Here is a 23,288-nt window from a genome sequence, read left to right on the forward strand (position 1 = left end):
TGTCCACTGTCTTGTACATTAACACCTGATTCACAGCTTCTCTGAGACTTTGAAGATAATTCAGTGATCCTAAAAGCAAGCAAATGCTAGGAATAAAAAAGAAATAAAGAAGAGATTGAGAAAAAACTGTGCTCATTTAGAAACCCATCTTCTTCCACTCGAGCATTTTGAAGCGACCCCTCATCCCAGCACATGAAGAAAGGTAGTGCAGAAGTAGCCAAGAGCTGAGCAAGGACAACAAGGAATGAAGGACCATTAGGAGAAGATGAAATGTTGCTGCAGGTTTTTGTAGGTGTTAAAAGACCAACAATTTCAAACAGTGTAGAAAAAAATCCATGGAGAGGAAAAAAAACAACCCAAACCAAAACACAAAAACCAACATAAAATGCTGTTAAACTGAGGTACTTGTATAGACTGTGACTTAAAACTCTCAGCCCTCAGATTTCTGGAAGACTATGCTATTTGTGTGACTCCTATTTGTTTGCCCTATTTTTAGACACTTCCCCAGGTAATTGCTTCTTGCCATTGTCACCCAGGGCACTTGCACTAGAGGGATGTTTAATCTGACCCTGTGAAGTCATTCTTGTAGCAGTATATTTTAAGAGAAAAGTTCACTGCCTTCCCCTGATTTTCCAGTGTGTGTGAATGTGGGAGTCCTGGTGGAGTCTGAGAAGTTTATCTTGAGGGGTTTTTATTTCCATGTTAGCCCTTAGCTGTGCTTCAGTTAACAGCTTTTCTTCAGTACCTGTGGCCACTCTGCTCCATATACAGAATCAAAATTAGCTGGTTTTGCAGAGATTTCAATAATATGCTTAGCTTTATTTGTACCATTTGAGGCTTGTGCTATGTGTTAGTCCATTAAGTGCTGTGCTAAAGGCTGTGCATCTTTGTTCAGCTCTATGCATTTATTCTCTTGTGCAGTGTTTTTTGCAGCAGATGAATACAAAGATATTTTCATGAATTCTTTTTTCCCCTCACCTCCTCCTTTAAGTGCCTTTGAAATAAATTGCATAAGCCTCTGCAGTTGCCACACTGGTCCAGTAGTCTATAGTTTATTCTCTTTTAGTATTAGCTACTCTCTTTGGGCAGCAAAAAAAAACTTCACCCCAGTTTATTCCTTTCAGCTCCTCACCACTGCAATTGAAGATTAACAGCTCTGTTCTTCCAACCCAAACAATTGCTGTTCCTGAGCACTCATGCTAAATAACTCTATCAGCTCCTTGTGTATGTTGAGTAGCAGTTCCTGCCATACACACCTATCTTGAAAGTTGATTTGTTGAAGCAGATGATAGGCACGTGTTTATTTGGACTTCTAAATGTTTAAATAGGTCATTGCAAGAGACCTAAACTGAAAATGAACAAAAAGCAGTGTAGCTGCGTACTGGGCACAGCTGAACTGGCTGACAGAGTATCTTCTTAGTTCTCTTGGCATCAGTGAGAGTCAGCAATTGCAAAGGAAATTAAGTTGCTCTACTTTTCTCAGTAAACATGTTTTAATTATTCTTTAGCCTAAAAACTAATACTGACTGTAAGAATACACAAAGCTAGATTCTTGCAGGTGACAGCAGTTTTACTTGGGAGAGCTGACCCTATCATGAGGACTGCTCTAGCACTTAGTGCAGCAGCTGCTATTCTTAAAGTAGGAAAAAAAGGAACAACTTGTACAATGCCAGTTTGATAAAGAAATGTCTAGGGAAAGGGAATGGGCTGAAGCGCAGGTAAAATTACAACAGGAAAAATCTTAGATTGTCAACAGCAGTTGTATTGCTCCAGGTAATGCCATGCTCTGCCTGCTGCCATCTCTCTGTGCTGCTTTTTATGGTATAAACTGAATTCAGTGTAACCCAGCCATCAGTCTTCAGCCAAGTCACTGACTTTCCAGGAAGTTTTATTTTTCAGACATCCTAAGTAGAAGCCTCAACAGTTGTACATGGCAGATACATTGTTCCAGGAGCAGCATGGAAATGATGAAGCTGTGTTTCCTGTGATTTTATACCCCTTCTCACTTGCGGCTCCCGGTAGCTCCAGCTTACTGACAGTTCCCTGGAGCAACCCCATCAGGCAGCCATCAGTACATGCTGTGGCTGCTCTGGAGCACCACATGTCCACGCTGGCTCGCCGGCCACTGCTGAACAACATGTGCAATGGATGGCAATCTCATTTCCCTCTCCGTGCCTCTTCCTTTACCTGAATGGAAATTTGTCACAGAACTTTTAGGAGCTTCCCAGGTCCATCTCTGTAACTGTAACGCTTCTTTGGTTCTTTTAAAGTCAGGGGTGGGGGGAGCACTGTTCCATTAGCTTATTTTCCTAGGGGAAAAAAGCTAAATGGCTATGGTTTTTTTTAAATTATTTATCAAATTTTCCATGTGGACAAGTTACTAGGTTATCAGATTTAGTGTGGTTGCCAATGTATGATACATACACGTGAATTTTGTAGGGTGAAAGTTGTCATACATTGATTCTTGTATCTGGTAAATATTGTTTATTAAAGTTCCTTTAAACATACCCATTTTAAAATTCCTGCATGACAAAATAATAGACTTGGAGAAGGCCTTTTTCTTAGTTCTTTAGAACCCAGGCGGTTCTCTCTGAACATCAGGAAACACAATTTCACTGGGAGGCTGGCTGAGCACTGGCATAGGTTGCCCAGCGAGCTGGAGTCTCCATCCTTGGAGATACTCAAAAGCCATCTGGACATGGTCCTGAGCAACTGGCTCTAGGTGGCCCTGCTTGAGCAGGAGGATTGGACCAGAGAGCCTGCAGAGGTCCCTTCCAACCTCAACCATTCTGTGGTTTTGTGAAATTTCATTTTTCTACAAGAGGCGTCATGTTGCTGCAGGAATCCATACAGTTTATTCTCCTTCTGCACAAGTTAATTTCATACCACAAGAGTCAAGGAGACCCGTGATGGTTGGTTTTTTTCAGTTTTCATCCTCAAAGTGTGGGAAATATTGGGGAGCTTTTCCTGCGTGCTTTTACTCTCCTTTTGCTGTCCAAAACTGATGTAGCTAAAATCAAAGATACATACTGAAATTGGCATTTGCTTCAAAGATAAACTCTTAGCAAGGACTGAGGTATGATTTGTTTGGGAAATGAACCCCGTGGTTTATTTCTGAACAACTGGAATTTGGTTAGGCTAGGGAGGTCAGCTGTTGAAATCTGTTGATCACACAGTGTTTCTTAATAAATTAAACTAATTTATACCAGTGGAAGAGCCTTACAAATTTACACTGCTACACACATATACCCTGGGTCAGTCTGCTTGTTTGCAATACTACTGCAGTACTGTGCAATCCACCCACTTGTTGAACTACAAATAGCAGCGAACCTGGAGAACATAAGCCGTTGACTCACCAGTGTGTGCTTCTGCCGTTTGAGCAACCTGTTTGATTGGTGCAGTATAGTGCAAACACAGGCCATTGACCCTTTTACATTGCGCGCCTCCTCAACATCTGTGCTGTAAGAAAGTGTTTCAGTGGGCACAAGCTTCGATGTGGCAGTAATCTTTATCAAGAAGAGTCTTTTCCTTTGTCACAGAACAGTAAATGAGATACTCATGAGGAAAAAAAAGTCGAGAAACGCGTACAGACATTCAAGAGTCAATCAGAAAATTATAGAAGTATTGTGCAATAAATAAAAGTATAATTAGGAGAAATCAACATACAAAACAGTTTGTGCTATACAGTCTAAAGCCTTCCTGACAGTACAAGGAATGTGGCAAAGAGAGTAGCTTCATTCATACCGGCAGGTAGACTAGGTAGTGAGAGGAAGAAAAGTGGGTGTCTCATCATAAAACTTCCTTTGGTAATAAGCAGAGCTCTTGTGTCTGTTTGACTTCATGTCAGCTGGGAGTTTCAGTTGGCTCAGATACTTGAGAACTGTCCTGTGCTAACCTCCCACTGTCCTTCTTGAAAATAATGCAGTCATCTCACTTCCAAGCACTGTGTTGGAGTGATCCATGCAACAAAACTGGGACCCAGCAAAACAGGTTTTGCATGTACTGCCTAAAAGTACTCCTCCAAGTAATGTAGATTTATTCACTTGGTCAAAATTAATTATTTTTTTTATTTGTTTTAGATATGGAGTGTATTTTGGAGCCTCTGTCTCTGCCAGAAAGTCCAGGTGGTGTTGCTGCTGTAGAAGGTTCTCCGTATGTGCCTTGTATTTTCTGCAAAGAATGCTATCTCTTAGCAGAACAAAAGCAGCTCCTGAAGCACATGATCATTGAACACAAGCTTGTCATAGCAGATGTGAAACTGGTTGCAGATTTTAGAAGGTAAGGGTTATATTGTTTACAATGAGTGTGTGTGTGTGCAGATAGAAACCTTCAGAAAACTAGAGGTCATCATTTTAAAGTACTTTAAAAAGCGTTAGGATGTTGTGGGAGGATTTTTATTACTTTTTCAATGAGTTTTTGTTGCAGGATTGTAAGGCTGTTTTCTTGTACCCTTCTACTGTCCAACCCCTAGATGTTCCTGGGACCAGGAGACTTGATATTGGAATACAGGGCAATTCCTGTGTTAGACATTCTTTGACATATCCTAGGGACTTTTCAGGTCCTGTCACTAATCAAGAAGTTGTGTACAAACAGAAAGTTGTTTATTTCGTAAAGCACATTCTAAACAATTAACTCTTCTAATCTGGGGTTTTATTCGTATAGGACAAGGCTATTTGTACCACTGTACAATGTCCTAAAGCTGTGTATTGTATGCAGAAGTTGCTCAGTACAGGATCTTTTACATTCTGGAATGAAATTCATTTGCCCTATTTTAAGGATGCCAGTATTTCCCTATAGAAATCACATTTAACCCTTGACTATACTTTACAGCACTGTGATCTACATACAACTGTGACTCCTCCAGCTGTGTCATTGATCATCTCAGCAGGGACGCATTTGGCTTTCTCTCTCTTAACTTCCTCCAGTAGCTGGCATGGTCCCAGCTGGCTTGTAACTTCAGGGACAAGGCACTTGCTTGGCATTTTGCTTTCACACACAGCAATGTATGGGCCAGGTGGTAGATTAGATGGTACCTGCCAGTTTATAGATAGTTCTGTTACGGTGTTTAAATGTTAGCTGGATAATTTCTCAACTAAAAAGTTTTCTAGTAGGTCTTCTGTGCCAAAGTCAATAACTTCTGTCTATCAAGATGCCAAAAAAAGATGAAATATTAAGATGAAATTAAGGAAGAGAAATGTAAGTCATATAAATCCTTATTCAGATGTATGAGCTTAACATTGCTTAAAATTGAAAACTGATACTTGTTTTAGTTTGGTTTTATGCTGAAAGCAGGCAGTACAAGAATGCAATGTTCTTTGGAGATAATGCTAGCTTCTTCAGATAAATAAAAGGATTGGAGCTGCTCAGTCATGGACCACTAGTTTAAGAGTGCTCAGAGGATTATTCTGTGTTAATAGAAATGTATTTTAAAATCACCTTTTTGAGAAAATGAGCATTTAGATTCTTTTTGCTGCTAATGCAGTTGGAAGATAGCCAAATCTTATAGAATGTGGCCCCAGGATGTGAAATGGAGTTGCTACTCTGAAGTGTGCCTTCTCTTATTTGCTGTACTGAATATCAGTGAAACAGTCTAGTACTATGCTATACATAGAATGATCTAATACTATACAGAAAAAGGAAGTATAATCTGTGTTAAACTGAAGTGTGGAAAATAACTATAAAAACAGTATTTTTTTTTATGCTTAGCAGTGAGTTACAATCGGTCTTAGGAATACATTTCTTGACGGAACTACAAGTGGAGAATCCAGAGGAGAGCAATGCTAATGGAAAACTTTTTTTTTTTTTTTTTTTTAATAACCTTGGAAGAATAAAGATAAGCTGGCATTAGGGCAAGGGGAACAGACAAGGGGAATAAGTTTCCATTGCATGACTGGACATGATCACTCATAGACGCTAATCACTTATTCTGTCTCCCTGGAAGTATGACAAGGCATTTGCTTTATATGATCGTTGATTATTTGGGTTCAGTCTTATGATATGAAATCCCTTAACAGTAAGCTTCACAGCACAGATGATTATGGTTAGGTGAGTTTGTCTGAATGATGTTCATTAATTTCAGTGCAGGGGATAGTCTAAATGACGTCTTGAAATCCCTTCATTTGCACATTTATGTCCTTAAAGATCAAGGATGGCTTATTCTGGAAGACTTGCTGTTCTATGTAGCAGCAAGACTGCTTTATTGTGCATTATCAACAGTGGAGTAGGCAGGGGACAACAAAATGCTTGCCTGTTTCTGACATATAATGATGCTTCTGAATGAGCTTCAGCCATGCCTGCTGGCTTCACTGTGCTTAGCTGTCTGCTGTACTGGAGGTTAATCCTCTCCATGTCAGACTTAGCAGAAACAAGTACGTGCTGCAGCTGAAGTCCTTATCTATTGAGTTAGGTGGCAAATAGAAGTAAATGTGAACCACTGTGGGATGTGATAGCTGTGGCAAGTACACTTTTAGATGGCACAGGTATTAAAAGCTACAACTATTTAGAAATGTCCTCATAGTAATGATATCAGATTTTTTTATCATTCTTTTCCTAATATGCTGGCATGTCAGTAGGAAGCTGTCATTGAATAGTTAGCCTTTATCTTATTGACTCTTGCATAATTCATACCATGCACATGAGACATAAGTATAAATATGTGTGCACTTAAGCATTTTCAGATTTATTTTTTTTTTTAGTAAGATTCTGAATAATTAGCACAAGGATTGCTTGAATCCTTAATCCATCGTATAATTGAAGGTGATGATATCTTCTTGGTTAGACAGTAGCTTTTAGTTCAGTAGAAACCTAATCTCAGTTGGGATCTGTTGATGGTGCTGTAATACAAACAATGATAGCAGAAGAATGTTTTTAAACAACTCTAGTTGATGGGTTAAACCTTCAATTTAGTTAGGTCTTTCCTCATTCTGTCTACTACCCCACCCCCAGGTGTTTGGGGACCTCATTTTTCTCTCTTTCTGGTTGTCTGCCAAGCTACAGCTTTCACTGTGACTCCACAGGAGACCTGCCAGAACCTCACTTTTGACAAGTTGATGTTTTTACCAGGTTTCAGATTCCTGCCTGCATTTTGTAGAACACAGAGCACAGTATTTTGGGAATTTGAGAGTATTCTGTAGTATATCTTCTCAGTAAAGATGCATCTGAATGGCATTTCTGTCTGACAGGATAGTTAAACCCAGTTTTAATGGAAGTTGAATGAATTTAATGAATTTGAAAATTAAATTAAAGGAAGGAAAAAGAGAGACAGGAATTTAAAAAAATCCACAAAGCACTTTGGAATTTAGAAGATGGAAAATACAAGAGCTGATCAACTGTTTATTAAAGTTTTTTCAATGTTTCCTTTTTTACTAATCATGTCTCCCTTATTTTCAAAGGTACATCTTATACTGGAAGAGGAGGTTTGCAGAACAGCCCATCACAGACTTCTGTAGTGTGATAAGAACAAACTCAGAAGCTCCATTAGGTAAGTATGCTGCTTGCTTACTCTCTGTTGGCCAGATCATATGACAATTTGGCATATACTGCTGCTTTGATCAGCCAAGTGTGAAGTAATCTGACACAGGTCAGAAAACCACAGAAGTGATGTTTTAACTCTTAACCACATATTCAAACTTACCTTTTCCAAGGATCGCAACATGTGCTTCAGCACTGTGCTGCGGGAGGATGAGCTCAATACATGCTTAAATGCACTGCCCAACTGGGGCCGGTTGCAAATCGAGGCCTAAGAAGCAGTGCTGCTTACATCATGGCTGGGGAGGCTTTGGTACCCCCTGCGTAAATAATTGGTGACAGTTCTCCCAGAAATGTGGAGAAACATTTCCAGTGACTTGTCTTTTCTGACTTCACTCTGTCCACCACCCCTGCTGATGCCACTAACTCTTCATCACGGCCACAATCATCCTTCCTTTCCCCTGCCACAGTGCTTACTGTCCCGAGAGTATTAGGAGACAATATGTTCACAGCAGGGGTACAAAGACTGCCACTTTCTGGGCTCCAAGACTGCTGCTTTCTGGGCTCCAGCACAAGCCCAAAGGCCATACCATACTTCACAGTTCTGGTGTGTTGGCACAGCGGGGCATTCCATCGTAAGGACAGTGATGACTGTGCGAAGGAGGTGTTTTTCTCAGAAGTGGCTGATGCATTTCTTTGGCTTCCCCTTTTCTAACAGGGAAATAGAGTTTACCTGAAAGCAGATAAAAGAACATTAGGGCTTTCCTACATCTTTAATTCTCCATGGAGAGCTTTACAGAGAGGAAGAAATGCACGCTGCTGGTGTCAGAGATGAATGGAAGGTGGAAACTGGGTATAAAATGGATGAAAATAAATTGGTTTAATTATTCAAACTATATTTAAGAAAAATAGTTCTATAAAACATGAAAATCAGTCCCAATATCATAATTGTGTTTCTCTTACATAAGTATGGGTTTGCTTCTGAAATGTTAACAATTAACACTCAGTTTGAAAGTTGCAAATCAAGCATCTGATGTCTGAGCTTGCCAGAATTATAAACCATCAATAGCTCTTCCAGAGGACAATGAACATACTTTGTTATTTGGTTGATAACAAATTTGTTAATTTTAATGGCTAGCTCCTTCAGATTTGATAGCTCAGGAATCAGGGGTTTTGTCTTACTTCACACAGGCTTCTGTATGAGATGGGAAAGGCTGAAATCTAGCAAGTTTAAAACTGTAAAAGACTTAATAATGGTGACTTCAGTTCACCAACCACATAACCCTTTGATTAATACATGAGTAACTTACAAAAATATTTTGCGTTTGCATTTTTGTTTTCTTATCTGCTGAGTATTTTTAAGGTAATTTATTTGAATAAGATTTGTTTTATTATTAAATTGGATATGAACATAAATAGTAAAAGGTTAGTACAAGTAAATTGTGGGTGAAGCACAGAAGTGTATGTGTTGCTAAACAGTTGTCGTGCATATTGGCAGATGGAACGAGATCTGATGGTAATGTGATCTGTCAGGGTAAGGGGAGGCTATACCAAATGATATTAACTACTGGAAACTGACCATTACTTAAGCAAATAACTGAAAATCCCACATGCAAATGAAATTAAAGGTGATTTCATGTTTCTTTCATGCTGACTTTATACTGTAAATGATGAAAATTGCTTTATGTCTCCCAAATAACCATCATAGAAAAGAGTAAAGCTGGTAGTGGAGAAAACCTATGCAAGACTTGTCTTTGTACTGCAAAATATATAATGTAAAAGTCTTGTAAATATGTATATACAAATTTTTAAGCATGTTTCATTAAATTTGAAATTAAAATAACTGACTTTTATGGATTTAAAAATGCTTTCTCAGTTTCTTAACACATACCAAAGGTTTAGCAAATTATATGCCAAAAACAGTCAAAGCAGCTGCAACTTCCCATCCTTTATACCCACTTCCTAATCTCTTAACAGAAGAACAGGACAATTATTTTCTTCTATGTGATGTTTTACCAGAAGACAGATTACTTAGAGAACAGCTTCAACAGAAAAGACTGGTAAGAAATTACCCTTGTTTCATTATTTGAGGTAAACAGTTCCATAGTGTAATATATGGTAACTCAGTGGGCATTTTGAAGTGAAAGCATGTCCTGGGTTTTTTGCTAGACTGCAGAATTCTCATTTTTTTGTATATTTTTTAAGCTTTTACCCTGGCTGCTGCACAAACATAAACAAACGCCTTGTTTAAAGATTTTCCCCTGGAATAAATTTACAGGCTGTATGTCAGTGTTCCACATGAGTGGAAAATAAGCCCAGAGCACTGAAAAAGGCTGAGTGTGCTGAACAGTTTTTTTCTTGCAAGAATCTGCAATGCATTGACACACTATCTTTTGTGTAATAATATACATGTAGGAAAATTAGCAAAATAAAACTCGGTGTGGGATGCTGTGAAAAGGGAAGGTGATACTTATTTACAAAATCTTCAAACATGTTGGTTTTTTGCATTCACACTCTCTTACCCAGATTTCATGAATTCACACTCGCATACTCACAGGCAGCACGGTGCATGAGCAGAGGAAGTCTGACCAGTATTGTTTCTGTGGGATGCAAAGGACAAGAAATGCCAGATGTTGAGTCCTCATGAACTGCTCTGGTTCTTCTTGCTCAGTGATGGCAACCTAGTACTTTGGACAGTTCTCTCATATCTTTCAGGAGTTGTCAGTTCTGAATGGGTGGTCCTTCATGTTAAGCTCTTGCTGACTTCAGCTTCCACGAGTCTTAGTCCAGGTTGCTGACCACTGGGGGTTTTTTTGCTGTTTTCTTGTTTGAAATACATGTCTGTAGTCTGTTTTTGCTGTTGGACTAATTTAAAAATGAATGTTATGTGAGACGTAGCAGCCTTGTTGCCAGTCTCCTTATGTTAGGATGCAGGATTTTCTGCTGGCCAGTCATCTGTACTGTGAGGTGTTAGAGTGCAGGCCTTACAGTCTTTACATAAATATCTTCCTCAGTTTACTGCTGGCAGCTATGTCCTGGGAACTGTCAACACAGACCTTTTAACTCTTTGTTATGCTGTTTCTTCTGGTATGTTTCTAGTACAAGTCTGTATGTACACAGCATGCAACTAAAGATACCTTAAATCATAAACATTCAGAATGAAGGAGGTTCTTACAAAAAAACAAATTTTAGTCCCCAGGAAAATTGGGATTGGCAGGCAAAATCCATTTGATTCAACTGCCCTGTGAGTGCTGTTTCAGTTTGCTGGCTAAAGTAATGTTCTGCAGCTCAAGGCTCATGACTAGCAAATCCCTAGAACCGGTTATGTGCAAGTTTTACACAGCTTTCCAGACAATCCCAGCTTCTGCAAAGGAGAATTGTGGTAGTTCTGCCACTGAGGATTTCCCACGGGTTTGGAGCTGGCTTAGCTGAAATCTTCATTCCTGTGTAGGTCCATTGGATTGGCATGGACTCAGAAAAAAGCAGTAGATACACTCATGCCTAGCATGCTTCTCTTCCAATTCATCATAAGAGAAGCCATCCTGGATCAATAAAAAAAGTTTGTCTAGATTAGTCTCTTATCCATGACAGCAGTGAAGTGTCTGTGGTATTTCCCCCCTTCTGACAGAGTGGTAATTCTTTCTCAAAGTATTCTCCTAGTCTCCAGCAACTGGCAGCCCAAGAATTTCCTAATTCAGCAACATTGTATCTGTGTTTATTCACACAATAGATTTCCCTTTCATGAACCTCCAATTCTTAATCCACACAAATTTCCAGTATCTACAGCTGTCTGCAGTATTGAGTTGCACAGCTTAACTACACACTGGGAGAGAGCCACCTATTTGAGCTGTTTGAACCTGTCACCTCACACTTGGCTGGTTTTTATATTAGAAGAGGTGGTGAACAATTAATCTTTAATCTTATCCAAACCATTCATGATTTGTTTCCTGATTTATCTACCTTATCTACCTTACTTTTTGTCTTTTGTTAGTCATGTGCTGAAGTACACACTCATGGCAAAAGCGGCCAACAGCATCCTGGGCTGTATTAGGAAGAGTGTTGCCAGCAGGTCAAGGCGGGCAATCCTTCCCCTCTACTCAGCACTGGTGAGGCACATCTGGAGTTTTGGGTCCAGTGCTGGGCTCCCCCAGTACAAGAAAGATACAGACTTACTTACGGACAACTCCAGTGCAGGGTCACAAAGATGAGTAAGGGACTGCAACAACCTTCGTACAAGGAGAGGCTGAGAGCTTGGACTGTTAAGCCCATAAGACAAGGCTCACAGAGGTATCTTATCAATATGTGTAAATACTTGATGGGAACGAAGGAGTCAAATTCTTCTCAGCAGTGCCCACCAACAGGACAAGAGGCAATAGGCATGAAATAAAAATCAGGAAATTCCCTCTGAAAACAGTAAGACACTTTTTTACTACGAATGTGGTCAAACACTGGAACAACTCGCCCAGAGAAGTTGTAGACTTTTCATCTGTGGAGACAGTCAAAACAAAACTAGACACAGTTCTGGGTAATCAGCTCCAGGTGACCCTGCTTTGGCATAGAGGTTGGACTAGTTACTCTCAAGAGGTCCTTTGCAACCTCAGTGATTCAGTGAATTGAGGTTGAGCAAGCTGTCTATTTGGTGGTTCTTCACTGTGCGTGATTGTTGCACTTTTCTGTACTTTTTCCGTTTCCTGTAAATCCCTTTGAGGTTAAGAAAGGCATCTTGAGTATTGCATGCGGGCATGCAGCGTCATAATGATGTTAGTTTCCCAAGCACATATCATGTTGTTCGTGGCTTTGAGGAAGGAAAGAGGGTCATGACTGAGCATGCAGCTCATGTATTGTAATAGTAACTCCTGGCTGCTATACATTGGACTGTAGTTTTTCTTTTATTAAAGGGTATTTGTTTCTGGTTTTGTGGCGTTTTGTGCTATGCGGTCCTTTTCCAACTATGCCTTCTCTCTGCTACCAGTGACAAGGAAGTGCAGAGACTGTTGGCAGGCGAGCCATCTCATCTCTGCAAACACATATTTCCTTAAATTTAGAAAAGGGTGCAGGACTTAGCTCAAAGCAAGTGCTGGTTTTGTTTGCAGAGTAATTAAGTTAGAAAAGAAAGAGGTATGCACTCTTATTAGGGTGTGAAATAGTCTTTGCTATTAATGCTGGTTTAAATATCAGAATTGTATCTTCAGTTTTAACAGAAGGATTTTATGAAATCAAGCTGCAACTGTAGTTGAGACTAATGGAGTCACCACTTTAGTTACAGCAATGAAGTCAGTTTATTTTTTCATTTCCTTTTGCTGCATTCTGAGTGTTGACTTGCAAGTTAAATAGTTATTTTGCTTTGCAAAGTCTTTTACCTCAAGACAAGTCCAGCAGTTAAGAGTGAGCTGGCAAATGGGCTCTTGTGAGTGGTGCAGAATAAAGACCAGGATTATACAACTTTTAGTGATTTTTCTGCAGCCTTTGAATCCTAACTGTCTCCGACAGCAAGCCCAAAGAAGGACAAATGTTGTCTTTAAAATGTGCTAGCTGAAGCATTTCATTTTGCAGTTTTGAAACTCCAGTTTAGGGATATTTCAGGCTGTATTGCAGCAGGGGAGCTAGCCAAGGTGGATGGCATGCAGAGGCATTATGGTGACTGTGATGTATTGAGAGAAGCCAAGGAATGAGCCTGAACTAGGTTAGAGAGCACAGCTTGCTGTAATAGCTGACAAGGCTATGTAATACAGAACAGATACGGTCTTTTGGAAAAACAGTCTTGACAAAGAATTTGTAGTTGTGAAGCAGTACCAGACAATGAAGTTCTGGCAGCAAAACTTAAGATACTAGGGGGGACAGTGTCAGTATAAGCCACTTGGGCGTAGCTTTAAGATTTTTCTAAAAAAGGTAAAAACCCCAAACATATTTTTTTGAAAATACGCACTTCCTACTGCAGCATTGGCCTTGTCTTGCTGTGAGGTTTGCAGCTATTCTCCTGTCTTCTGACTGGTAGTTTTAGGTGAAGAGGCTATTCTTCCTCTCAGTAAATAGACCCTGAAGAGGAGTCTTCACCAAAACTGGAAGATGACTCAGCTATACCAGTTTCCCAAACGAGTTGCTTGTATGATCCCCAGTTTGTCACAAGCTTAAGCTGAGATGAGATTCAAGAAGTTGAAGCTACATACTGGAAGGGATCGAGACGCTAGCAACATCAGAGTGTAATGCAACATCAGAAGTGCTGACAGAGCAGCTAATAATGTCAGCTTATTAATACCTATGTCTGAGATTCTATAGGTTCTTCTTTGCCTACATTCAGTATTTTATTGCTTTTATCAAGCGCTCTGGTACCTAGCCCGTACTCCATCGGTTTTTGGAGACTTGTCACCCTAATGATCAGAAATCACTTTATCTAATTCCATAATGACTCTTGGGTAAACTCTGTCAGATTTGAATACATATAATGTCCAACTTTTAACCCTTTCTTGCCCTTTTCTGGTCATGGTTCCGTTACTTTTGTTTTAAATGCTCTTAATTAATGGTTGTGACATAACTAACCTTTTCTGCAAAGACTGAAGCCCTGAATGTTACAAGCATTCCTCTTTTGTCTGTGTTCTGTCTCTTCATGCATTAAGTAATGGATCTCTGCTTTTCTTTGCTGTTTATTTCTAATTGGGTGTGGGGGAAGTTGGTTTTTTGCTATTCCATTTTACTGTGTTAGCCTGTTTCCATCTTCTTTTGATAGTCTTACTTCAGACAAACTTAATCTTTCTCCTGCTTCAGTTTGGCAGCCTGTGATACATGTCTACTGTAACTACAACACTGTTTCTTTTATACATCTTTGCAATTACTTAGTTTTCATCATATCGTGAAATTCTTCCTTTCTTAATTGACTCAGCTTCCTGAACAAGGTGTAAGAGTGTCTTCTACATCAGTGTCACGGTACCCTTAAAAATAATTCTTGAGAGAACATTGGAGAGGACATGATAATGATTACAGAATCAGAAGTTTTGGGGGTTTTTATACTCAAGAGGCAATAGAGTACTGTTTGAAGTGGGAGAGCTGAATATAGCAATTAGTAAGGAGATAAGTTGATTATAGAAGTTAGGAGACAGGTTATTGATATACAGATAAGACTTCAGGTCTTTACAGAGACATGAAGTTTCTGATACCATGACGCTTTATAAATATTTTTCCTATTTAGCAGTATGAGCACAATCTAAAGCTCATCAGTCAGTCTTTGAGAAAACTGGACACAAAACCAAATGTAGTTGTCTTACTTCAAAAGTAGTTTATCCTAACAGTGTACATAGTTGTCAAATAATGTGCTTGGCAAGTTTTTAGAGGTGGTAGTGCATCTCAGGTGTCAACAGTCCTATTCCTTGTCTCAGTGTACTTTGCTGGTTTGTTTTATTGCCAGAAAGTCTATAAGCAGCTTCTTGTGATCTGTAAGCATGATTTTTTCGTTTTGTTTTGTACTTAAACCAGTATCTGTTTCACTTGCTTCCTTTGCCTACAGCAATAGCTAGTTTCTGTGAGCACTCAGCAGGGAAATGTAACTCTTACTTAAATTGGAAGGAACTACAACTTAAGATACATGCTGTGTGTTTGCGAGATCACCTAGGAGAGCTTGATAAAATACATATTCTTATTTTGAAGATCTAGCTTACTTTATTTAGATCCAAATTCATACTCACATTTCTGTCTCTGGTAATACCTCATTTCCCAGGCATACACTCTGATTTCAGTGGTATTGAGTCCGTTACCATAACAGAAGGAATGTGTCCTGTGATTACACACTCCTCACAACAGTGTGACTGAGCACTCAAAGTAGCTTTCCTTGGAACTTCTCTCAAGCGATCATTTGTATAATGTACTGTCTTTCTAATCTCTTTGCCTAGAGAGGATGAGAGCAAAGGACCAGAACTGGCAAGGTAGATGGCAACAAGAACACCAAACTACAAAATGCTGTTGCCCCAGTGCAGCCAGTACTGAAACACAGTACTTAAAGTTGAGAGCACTTGTATGCTTATGTCTTTGGAACAGAGGCTTTGGACTTTGCATTGTCAGGGCTTATGGCAGTAATTTTTTGTTTGGTTGGTTTTGGTCCTGAACATCTTAAAAAAGAAGAAAGATATATACAGCTGTTAGCTCTGTTTTACAGACTGAGCTGCAGAATCTATCCTCCACTGCACAAGCAGCTTCCTGGAGTGAGGAATGATAAGCTCAGGTCTCACTACAGTCACAGATTCACTGTATGATCTTGTCCCCAACTGCAGAGTGCAATCTGCCTCTATCTTAACACTAGAGAATACTTTCTGTCTTAATTTCTTATCTGTCAGAAGTGCTGTGATTATAAAATAGGCCAGGTTTGGAGGGTGAAGTAATACTTTTTTTGTCAGACCAACTGACATAGTTGGAAAAAAACAGGCAAAATTTTGACCACCAATTCTTTCTTCAAGTTGGAAGCAGCAAAACTTGTGTTGAGTACTAGTTGTGAATGGTTGTTCTATGTCAGTGATCCAAGCCATGCTTTTAAATAGCTATGTAAATTATTTATGAGGGCCTCGTTTGTAAAGGGGTTTATGACAAAAAAAAAAAAAAAAAAAGTAATGGCCTGCCAGCAATAAAGAAAGATAGTTTAGCACCTGGGATACAGTGTCTGTTGGAGGGAAGGATAACAGGAATTACAGTATCAGAAAAATCTCATATGCCATAAAACCAACTGTCCTGAGTCCATGACTTTTTGACATTCAAGGAGTTAGTTTTTAGCCTCGCTTTTTGAAGGCATTTTTTATGTCTTGAGTATCTCTTGAGCTATAGGCCAGAGACAAAGTAATTGTTTAGAGAAAAGTGCTTACTAGCTGCAAGTATGCATTTTTCATCTTATACTGATTATCAGTGTGGATTCTTGCTGATGCATATTGCTTAAGCGCTTCTGGAAAAAAACAGGTAATTTATTCCAAAATATTGATTCCCAGGAGAGGAACAGGCACATTTTTTTCCAGGCACTTTTTAAATTACCACCTCCTAAGAGAAAGTCTGAACTCCTCACAACCCCAAGCTGAGCATCGTGAATGTGTGGGACATTTTTCTAGACTCCAAGTTACAAATTGTCATGCAAATGATCAAATTTCTTTTGTATTATCAGTTTAGTGTGCTGGTGTATTTAAAGATGATCATCCTAGTATAAACACTTTTTTATAGTGTTTTGGATTACCTTTTCTGTCTATGCTTAATTTTTTATTCATTATGGAAAAATAAAAATAATATATGTGCTTTTTCCTCAAGTGACTTTGCCTTCTCATTCTCTGACACTTCGATATGACACAGTATCCTAAAAGAGTTCTGGAAAATCTTCAGGGCTGAAATGCTTTTGGCATTTCTGTCTTAGTATTAACCATAAATTAATGGTAACATCCCCAGAAATTCAAAGGGCTTGGAAACTGGTGCAGGTACTAAAGTAAATTACTGATTTCCTGCCTCATAACATCAGCTGGAGCTTGACTTTCATTACCAGCTGAAAGCCTCCACCCAGAAAAATCTCTAAAGCTTTATACAAGTTATTGTAATTGCTGTTCTCCCTTCAGAGTCCCAGCAACAAAGCGGAGTGTTGGAAATGTCTGTGGGAAAGAACAGCCCCTCTTGGTCTTACTGTACTTGACTTGAACCAGTGCTTTCAGTTCCTCACCTGTGCAAGTGCTGGGTTTGCTTTCTGGCTTGGAGAGTTCCCTCTAGCAATGAAGGATGTCAACAGGTAAAAGGAGTGTCTACCTTGGAAAGTGTTTTTTTAAACTCTATTAAGTAAGTTGATAAAGCAACGATGCTACGTTAGTCAAAGCTTCCCAATTGCCAGGCATTCTGGTGTAGGGGGAAACGGGAAGGGTGAGAGAGCAGAGTAGCAGGAGCACCATCTGCGCGGGGGATACAGTGCACTTCTTCTTCCCCCTCAGGCATAAGTGGGAGCAGCAGCTCACCAGGGATACAGTAAACAGTTTGTGTGAGTTGGGAATCTGGAGTTAGGCAGCCAAGTATCGCAGAACATTTTTTCCTCTCCAAGTAGAGCACAATTAGGAAGCTACATTGGACTGTCATTAATGGAAGGGTGAGGGTGTTTACACCCTTGCTGTCTTAATGTTTGAATTGTACACAGTATCTTTTGATTGCCTTTTAGATAATTTCTAGGGTGTTTTAAAAAGCATATAAACTACACACAGACGCTTTCATATCCAAGGTTAGCCCAACAGGATCGGACATGCTGCTGAGTGGAGGGGGGTGACAGCTGTGAGTACCAGAGCGCGCCCCAGCTCTTGCTGACGTGCTGTGGGATGTTCTCTGCCCGTGTGGAGCAGGCAGATATCCTTACTTAATTGCATCTCTGCTAAAGGGCTCTCACAAAATGTGTTATGCTCCATTATCTCTTTACAGAGTCATCCCTGAAAAATAGGAATCCATATTTCTGTCAGTCTGTGTTTTGCATAACGCAGCAGGACGTGAGTGGATATGGTCTAAAATTTGAGTAGATGCTGCAGAGCATAATTTCAACATAAAGTACACATGCTGTAGTATAAAAACAAACAAAAAAGCCCCAGGATCTGCATTTTCAGGGTAACAGACTCTTAGCTGATGTGCAATGGCTACAGCTCCCAAATGGTGTGGTTAAATACCGTCCCTAGGATGGGCTGTGGCACGGCGCGCTGCCCCCCACAGCAGCCCCTGGCCCTAGGCCCAGGTAATGCAGCTGTGGCATGCTGTGCTTGTGGAAGAGAAACCAACACATTTATATGCCCAATATCAGCCTCCTGGCATCTCTCAGTGGGCAGCAGGATGTGGCATGGTGGGCCCACACCAGCCCATCCATGCTGCAGGACACGCTTGAGCCTGTAGTGACAATAGCTGAAGCCTTCCTCCCCTCCCTGGGGTTTGGGAGGTGCAGTCATTTTTTCCTTTCTTTTTTTTCCTTCTGGGTTTTTTTCTTTCATTTTTTCTTTTCTTTCTACCTTCTGTGGAGCATGTTCAACAGATATAGCTGAGTGTGAATTCAGGTATAGACTATGGGCAAATTTGGGCTTTAATCCACACAGAAGAGTTAACTAAAGAGGTAGGTGAGAAACACAAAGCTCCACCATTGCAGGTTCCAAGGAGATAAAGAGATCAAGAAATTCTTCAAGAAATTCAGTCAGGATCCCGAATGTCAGAAAGCAGGCATTGGCACCTCTACGTTACACAGAAAATAAATCCTTTACCAGTTACCAGTACTCCAAACGCAAGTGTAAGACAGTGTACTGCTGGGCTGAAAATATGCTGGTTTAATCCAAACACCAATTCTCCCATGTCTCGGATCATTACAGCCTTTGCACCTGAAGTGCATAGTAACTCCACAGTATAACTACACTGCTGCTGTTACAGCACCAGAGAAAATCGCCTGCTGTGGGATTTTGTTGTTGTTAGGAAAATGGTGTCAGGCGTTGTAAAGTGCCTAGCCTAGCCTGTTGCTCTACGTTAAACAGGGCCAGCAATGAAGGCAATCAGCTTCTCCTTTTCTCTGGGTTTAGTATGTGCCATAGTGCCTTGCAGAAACTGCCAGGGCTTTTGTCATCGGTCCCGTATTATGAAGTTGTCCTCTGGGTTGCCTGCAGTTAGCCGTGTAAAATTGAGTTTATCATTCCACTGGGCATTATGTGGTTACCCATAAACTTGCACACTAATACCAGAGGTAAATCTGAACCATAAGTAGAAACAATAAGCTGATATGTTATATATAGAATAATTTAAATAGCTACATAAAATCTCATTGTGGATTGTATTTCTTTCCATGCATCTTGTATAATGTTAGGAGAATTTTACTGGAATTTGACTGGAGCACATACTACCTTTGAAAAAACTTGCAATTTTTCTAAGAACCCACCCTCAAAAAATACTAACACCTGGTTTGTGTCAGCAGCACATTTAAATTTATATGTTCGTTGTTACCAGTAAGGACAGAGGTATAATAAGCTTATGTGGTGGAATGATTCTTGTTTTTCATCTGAATAACTGTATCTGTTTCTTTTCATAGAGAGAAGTTCTAGAACAGCAACAGCGAGAGAGATATGACACAAGTTTTCATAGTATGTGTATGTTCTGCGATCAAGAATTCACAGGAAACAGGTTTGTTTCTTGACCTGTTTGCTTTTGGTTTATTTTTTTCATATCTTTCATCTTTGTTCTTTCATATCATCATCTTTGTTTATGGTTTTAATGTCATTGAACCAGTTCCTAATGGTAGGACTCAGAAGATAGAAATAAGTCTAAGGTACAGTTTAAGTATTTCAACTGCAATGCCATTTTAAACAGACCTGTCCTACTTCTCAATCCTTTATTTATTCCAATACAACTTCTTATACTACACAGTAAGCTGGAGTTGGGAACTGACCCGTTTTAAAGAGAGAGAGAGTTTTTCAGCAGTTGTATTAGTGGCAAGGAGAGCTGTTTAAGCCAGTGTGGCTGTTAAAAAATATTTCTATTCAGTTACATATTTTCCTATTTAAAACTCACCAAACCAGTGTGAATTTGAATATCAAATGAAAAAGAGGAGAGGAAAATTAAAGAATGGAGTGCTTTGCAGCATCAGTCAAGTGCGAGGAATTGCATTTAAGTGCTTGCTCCAAAGAAACTTTGTTTATACACAGTAAGTGAGTTTCATCTGGAAAGACTGAGTCTTATCCCTGAATGTCTGTTTGCATGGATAGTTCTGGTGCTCTAGATAGGTAGAAGAACCCAGGGTCATGTGTCTCCAGGTCATCCCAATGCTGTGCGAGTGCCCTTTCTCTTTACTGCCTAGTACAGTGAAGCTCACATCATTCAGCCCCCAAAAACTTCATCCTCTGCTTACTTTTGGGTCTGACAGGTAGAATACATTGTTTGAAAATCACGCCTGAAGTGTGATGAAAGCAAGGCTTAGCAGTGTCAACACCTGCATATTATCTCTAGTCCGCAAAAGCAGAAGCTGAGGCATATAGAGGTGTTGGCTACCTAAGGAATTAACCAGTATATCTCTATTAGAAAAACATCTTATTTGAATATCCATTTTGTTTGTCTATGTGTACTTTTGAGTGCTGCTTGTGTTGCTATTGCCATGTGAAGCAATATTGATGTAAAAGTGTATCACATCCAAGTATTTCTGCTTTGCTAACCAGCATAGAAAAAACTGCCAAATGACTTTTTAAAATGTTTCTCAAGATGATTGTTTGAAACATGTGATTTGCTTATTCAAGTTAATAAATGAACTTTGCTAACAGTGAGGATCAAAATAAACTATATTGTAATTTTTGTTTAAAATTGTATGTCATGCATGCGGATTAAGCAGTTGAAATGTTACTGAATATTCAGCAGAGCTGAAATTGAAAACTTCCTATAAAGTTGCATTCTTTCTTTCTAGCAGTGGAGCAACACTATTATTTTTTATTTAATGTTGGCTTTTATGCATTTTTAGAGCAGTTGGTGTACTTCAAGTCACCAATTGAGTAATTCTTATATGTATCCAAAATATGTAATGTTCTTTTTGAATGTGTTTTGTAGATCTGTCCTTCTCAATCATATGGCAAGAGAGCATGCTTTTAACATTGGGCTGCCAGATAACATTGTGAATTGTTATGAATTTTTGGCTGTGTTACAGGGGAAGCTTGACAAGTAAGTAGGTTTTTGTTTTAATCGACTTAGCTCATATTTCTTTTAACCTTGGAAATAAGTTGGTTAAAATTAATTCAACATTCATGGTTAGTTAAGAAGAAACAAAGAGTCAATGTAAATTTATTGTGAGTGCTCTTAGAAGGCTTTTCTTGACTTACTGAAAGGAGATACATAACAATTTGCATGAATTTGCTGGAAAACTGGAGTCACATGCAGTGCTTCAGTTCTTATGCATGGCATGGTTTCCGTTGACTTCAATGACAACACTTCCCTTTTTCTCATAACAGTTAGAATTAATATTCTTCTTTCTCATCATAACAATCTTTTTGCTAAACATCTCTTTAATCACTGATTACAAAGTTCTTATGCCAATCTTTGTTTGTCCCTGTATATCAATAGCATGGGATGTTTGGTGTCTCCCTTCTCTACCACTTACAGAGTACATCCCAGAGTAGAAAGGGAAAGCCAATGTATATGCTGCCTCAGAAACACATAAACCTGAGATGACTGAAGAAGTTAAAAAGGGAATTTGGGAGAAGAAATTGGGTAGCAAAGAGCAGGAAACTCTTCACTTTGAGATTTCTTTGCAAGTATCTAAGTGCCCTTTATGGGTTTTTTAAATGGGACAATTTGAAGTATGCTGCAAATATAAATTGGGCTCTAACAGAAAATTAACTTAAGAGCAAAACTGTGGCTTTAACAAGTTTATTAGATTTTAGTACAATCTAGTAATAAAAAACTGTGGGAGTAATTTGCCTAAATCTTAGGCTTAGTTATGAAAAGCCACAGAACGCTGGGCTTTGTGAAAATTGCGGTATGGAAATTAGATTAAATATTCTTTCAAGTAAATTTAGGATCCATTGGTTTGTACATGTAAGGCAGGGGAGCAGGGAAGAGATTCAAAAGACACAAAAGGCAACAGCGCTCTCTAATTTAGTCTTTGTCCTGGCAAAGAATGTGCAGTCACAATAAATACATGTTAACTTTTTCCAAAAATGAAGATGTGTTAAGAATGCCTTTTATGTTATCATTGGTGTTGCCTAGTGCACTGAGTTACCATCCTCACTGATAAATTGTAGCTTTACAATTTACAAGTAGGACCTGAGGCTTTCATTTAGATGGAGGTTTCACAGAGCCAGTCCTCTCTGTCGTTAATACGCATGCTGAAATTGCTTCCGAAGTAGTGAAAGGCCACTCCTCTTACTGCTAAGAACAGACTAAGTAGATATGCTAGTAGAAAAGTACCCGAAAGTATTATTAAGAGGAGAAAAATCTTGCTTCAGTCAAATAGCGTGACTGTTGTGTATGGTGAGGGAAAGCATTACGTGCTCTCCCTGGGAATGCTTTTCAGAAGTAGACCAAACACTTTGTTGTTAGCAGGTGGAGCAAAGCAGATATTAAAATTCATAGACATATTCTGCCATCGGACCTATCATTCACCAGCAGGGCAGTATTCAGATTTTGAGGCTGCAAGCACAAGGAGAATTCAAAACTTCCTTAATAGTAAGCTTAAATATTACAGCAGTTCTTGGAAATCAAAAAACTACTGAGAATCTTGCTCCACACACAAGAGCTAAGGGGAATCTGGATGCACCTTTGCTGAAGGAGTATGAGGGTTTACAGGGTGTAGTACAGACCTTGTAGGTACAATATTAATCTTTTTTATGGGGTCAGACGCTTGAATAAGAAAATAGTTTTCTTCTTCAACATCTGTATCTTAAACCCCTGGGAAAGGGATGACCTAGACACTGCTAAAATTCCTTCTGACTGTACAATCAGGCATGTTTCCATTTGTAAGTAAAGGAAAAAAAAAGCTATAATTTTAATTCAAAACCACTGCATTTTTTTTTATATCCCTGGGGTTTATGTCTTAAAGTGTGGTTGTTTATACCTCCCATCAAATCATTCTTCCTGCTCACCAACACCTCCAATACAAAGATAATAATGCCACAGTTACAAAGTTTTTATTTCATGAGAAATTACTTTCTAGGGGGTTTCCCCACTGCCCCCCCACCCCTGTGGAGATAATTTTTTCAAACAGCCCAAGAAACTGTCTACACGTTGGTAAGATATCTAAGCCATCACTTAGAAGAAAAATATTTTAACACCTTGGCTAACTAGAGGGTCAAGACCTGCATCCATTAAACAAGGATGTTCCTGTAAGCTCCGGG

General features: G+C 39.3%; 1 protein-coding gene across 3 annotated transcripts in view; it reads left to right on the forward strand.

The window, feature by feature from the left end:
- ZNF277 (zinc finger protein 277) overlaps window positions 1-23,288 on the forward strand; it is a 54,840-nt gene that overhangs the window by 18,147 nt on the left and 13,405 nt on the right. For all 3 annotated transcript variants that reach the window (XM_055807175.1, XM_055807176.1, XM_027793412.2), the window contains 5 exons: window positions 4,080-4,278; window positions 7,392-7,480; window positions 9,445-9,527; window positions 19,505-19,596; window positions 21,007-21,117. In XM_055807175.1, the coding sequence (XP_055663150.1) occupies window positions 4,080-4,278; window positions 7,392-7,480; window positions 9,445-9,527; window positions 19,505-19,596; window positions 21,007-21,117 (574 nt within the window). The remainder of the gene's footprint in view (window positions 1-4,079; window positions 4,279-7,391; window positions 7,481-9,444; window positions 9,528-19,504; window positions 19,597-21,006; window positions 21,118-23,288) is intronic.

Source organism: Falco peregrinus, chromosome 6, assembly GCF_023634155.1.
Source record: "Falco peregrinus isolate bFalPer1 chromosome 6, bFalPer1.pri, whole genome shotgun sequence".
NCBI lineage: Eukaryota > Metazoa > Chordata > Aves > Falconiformes > Falconidae > Falco > Falco peregrinus.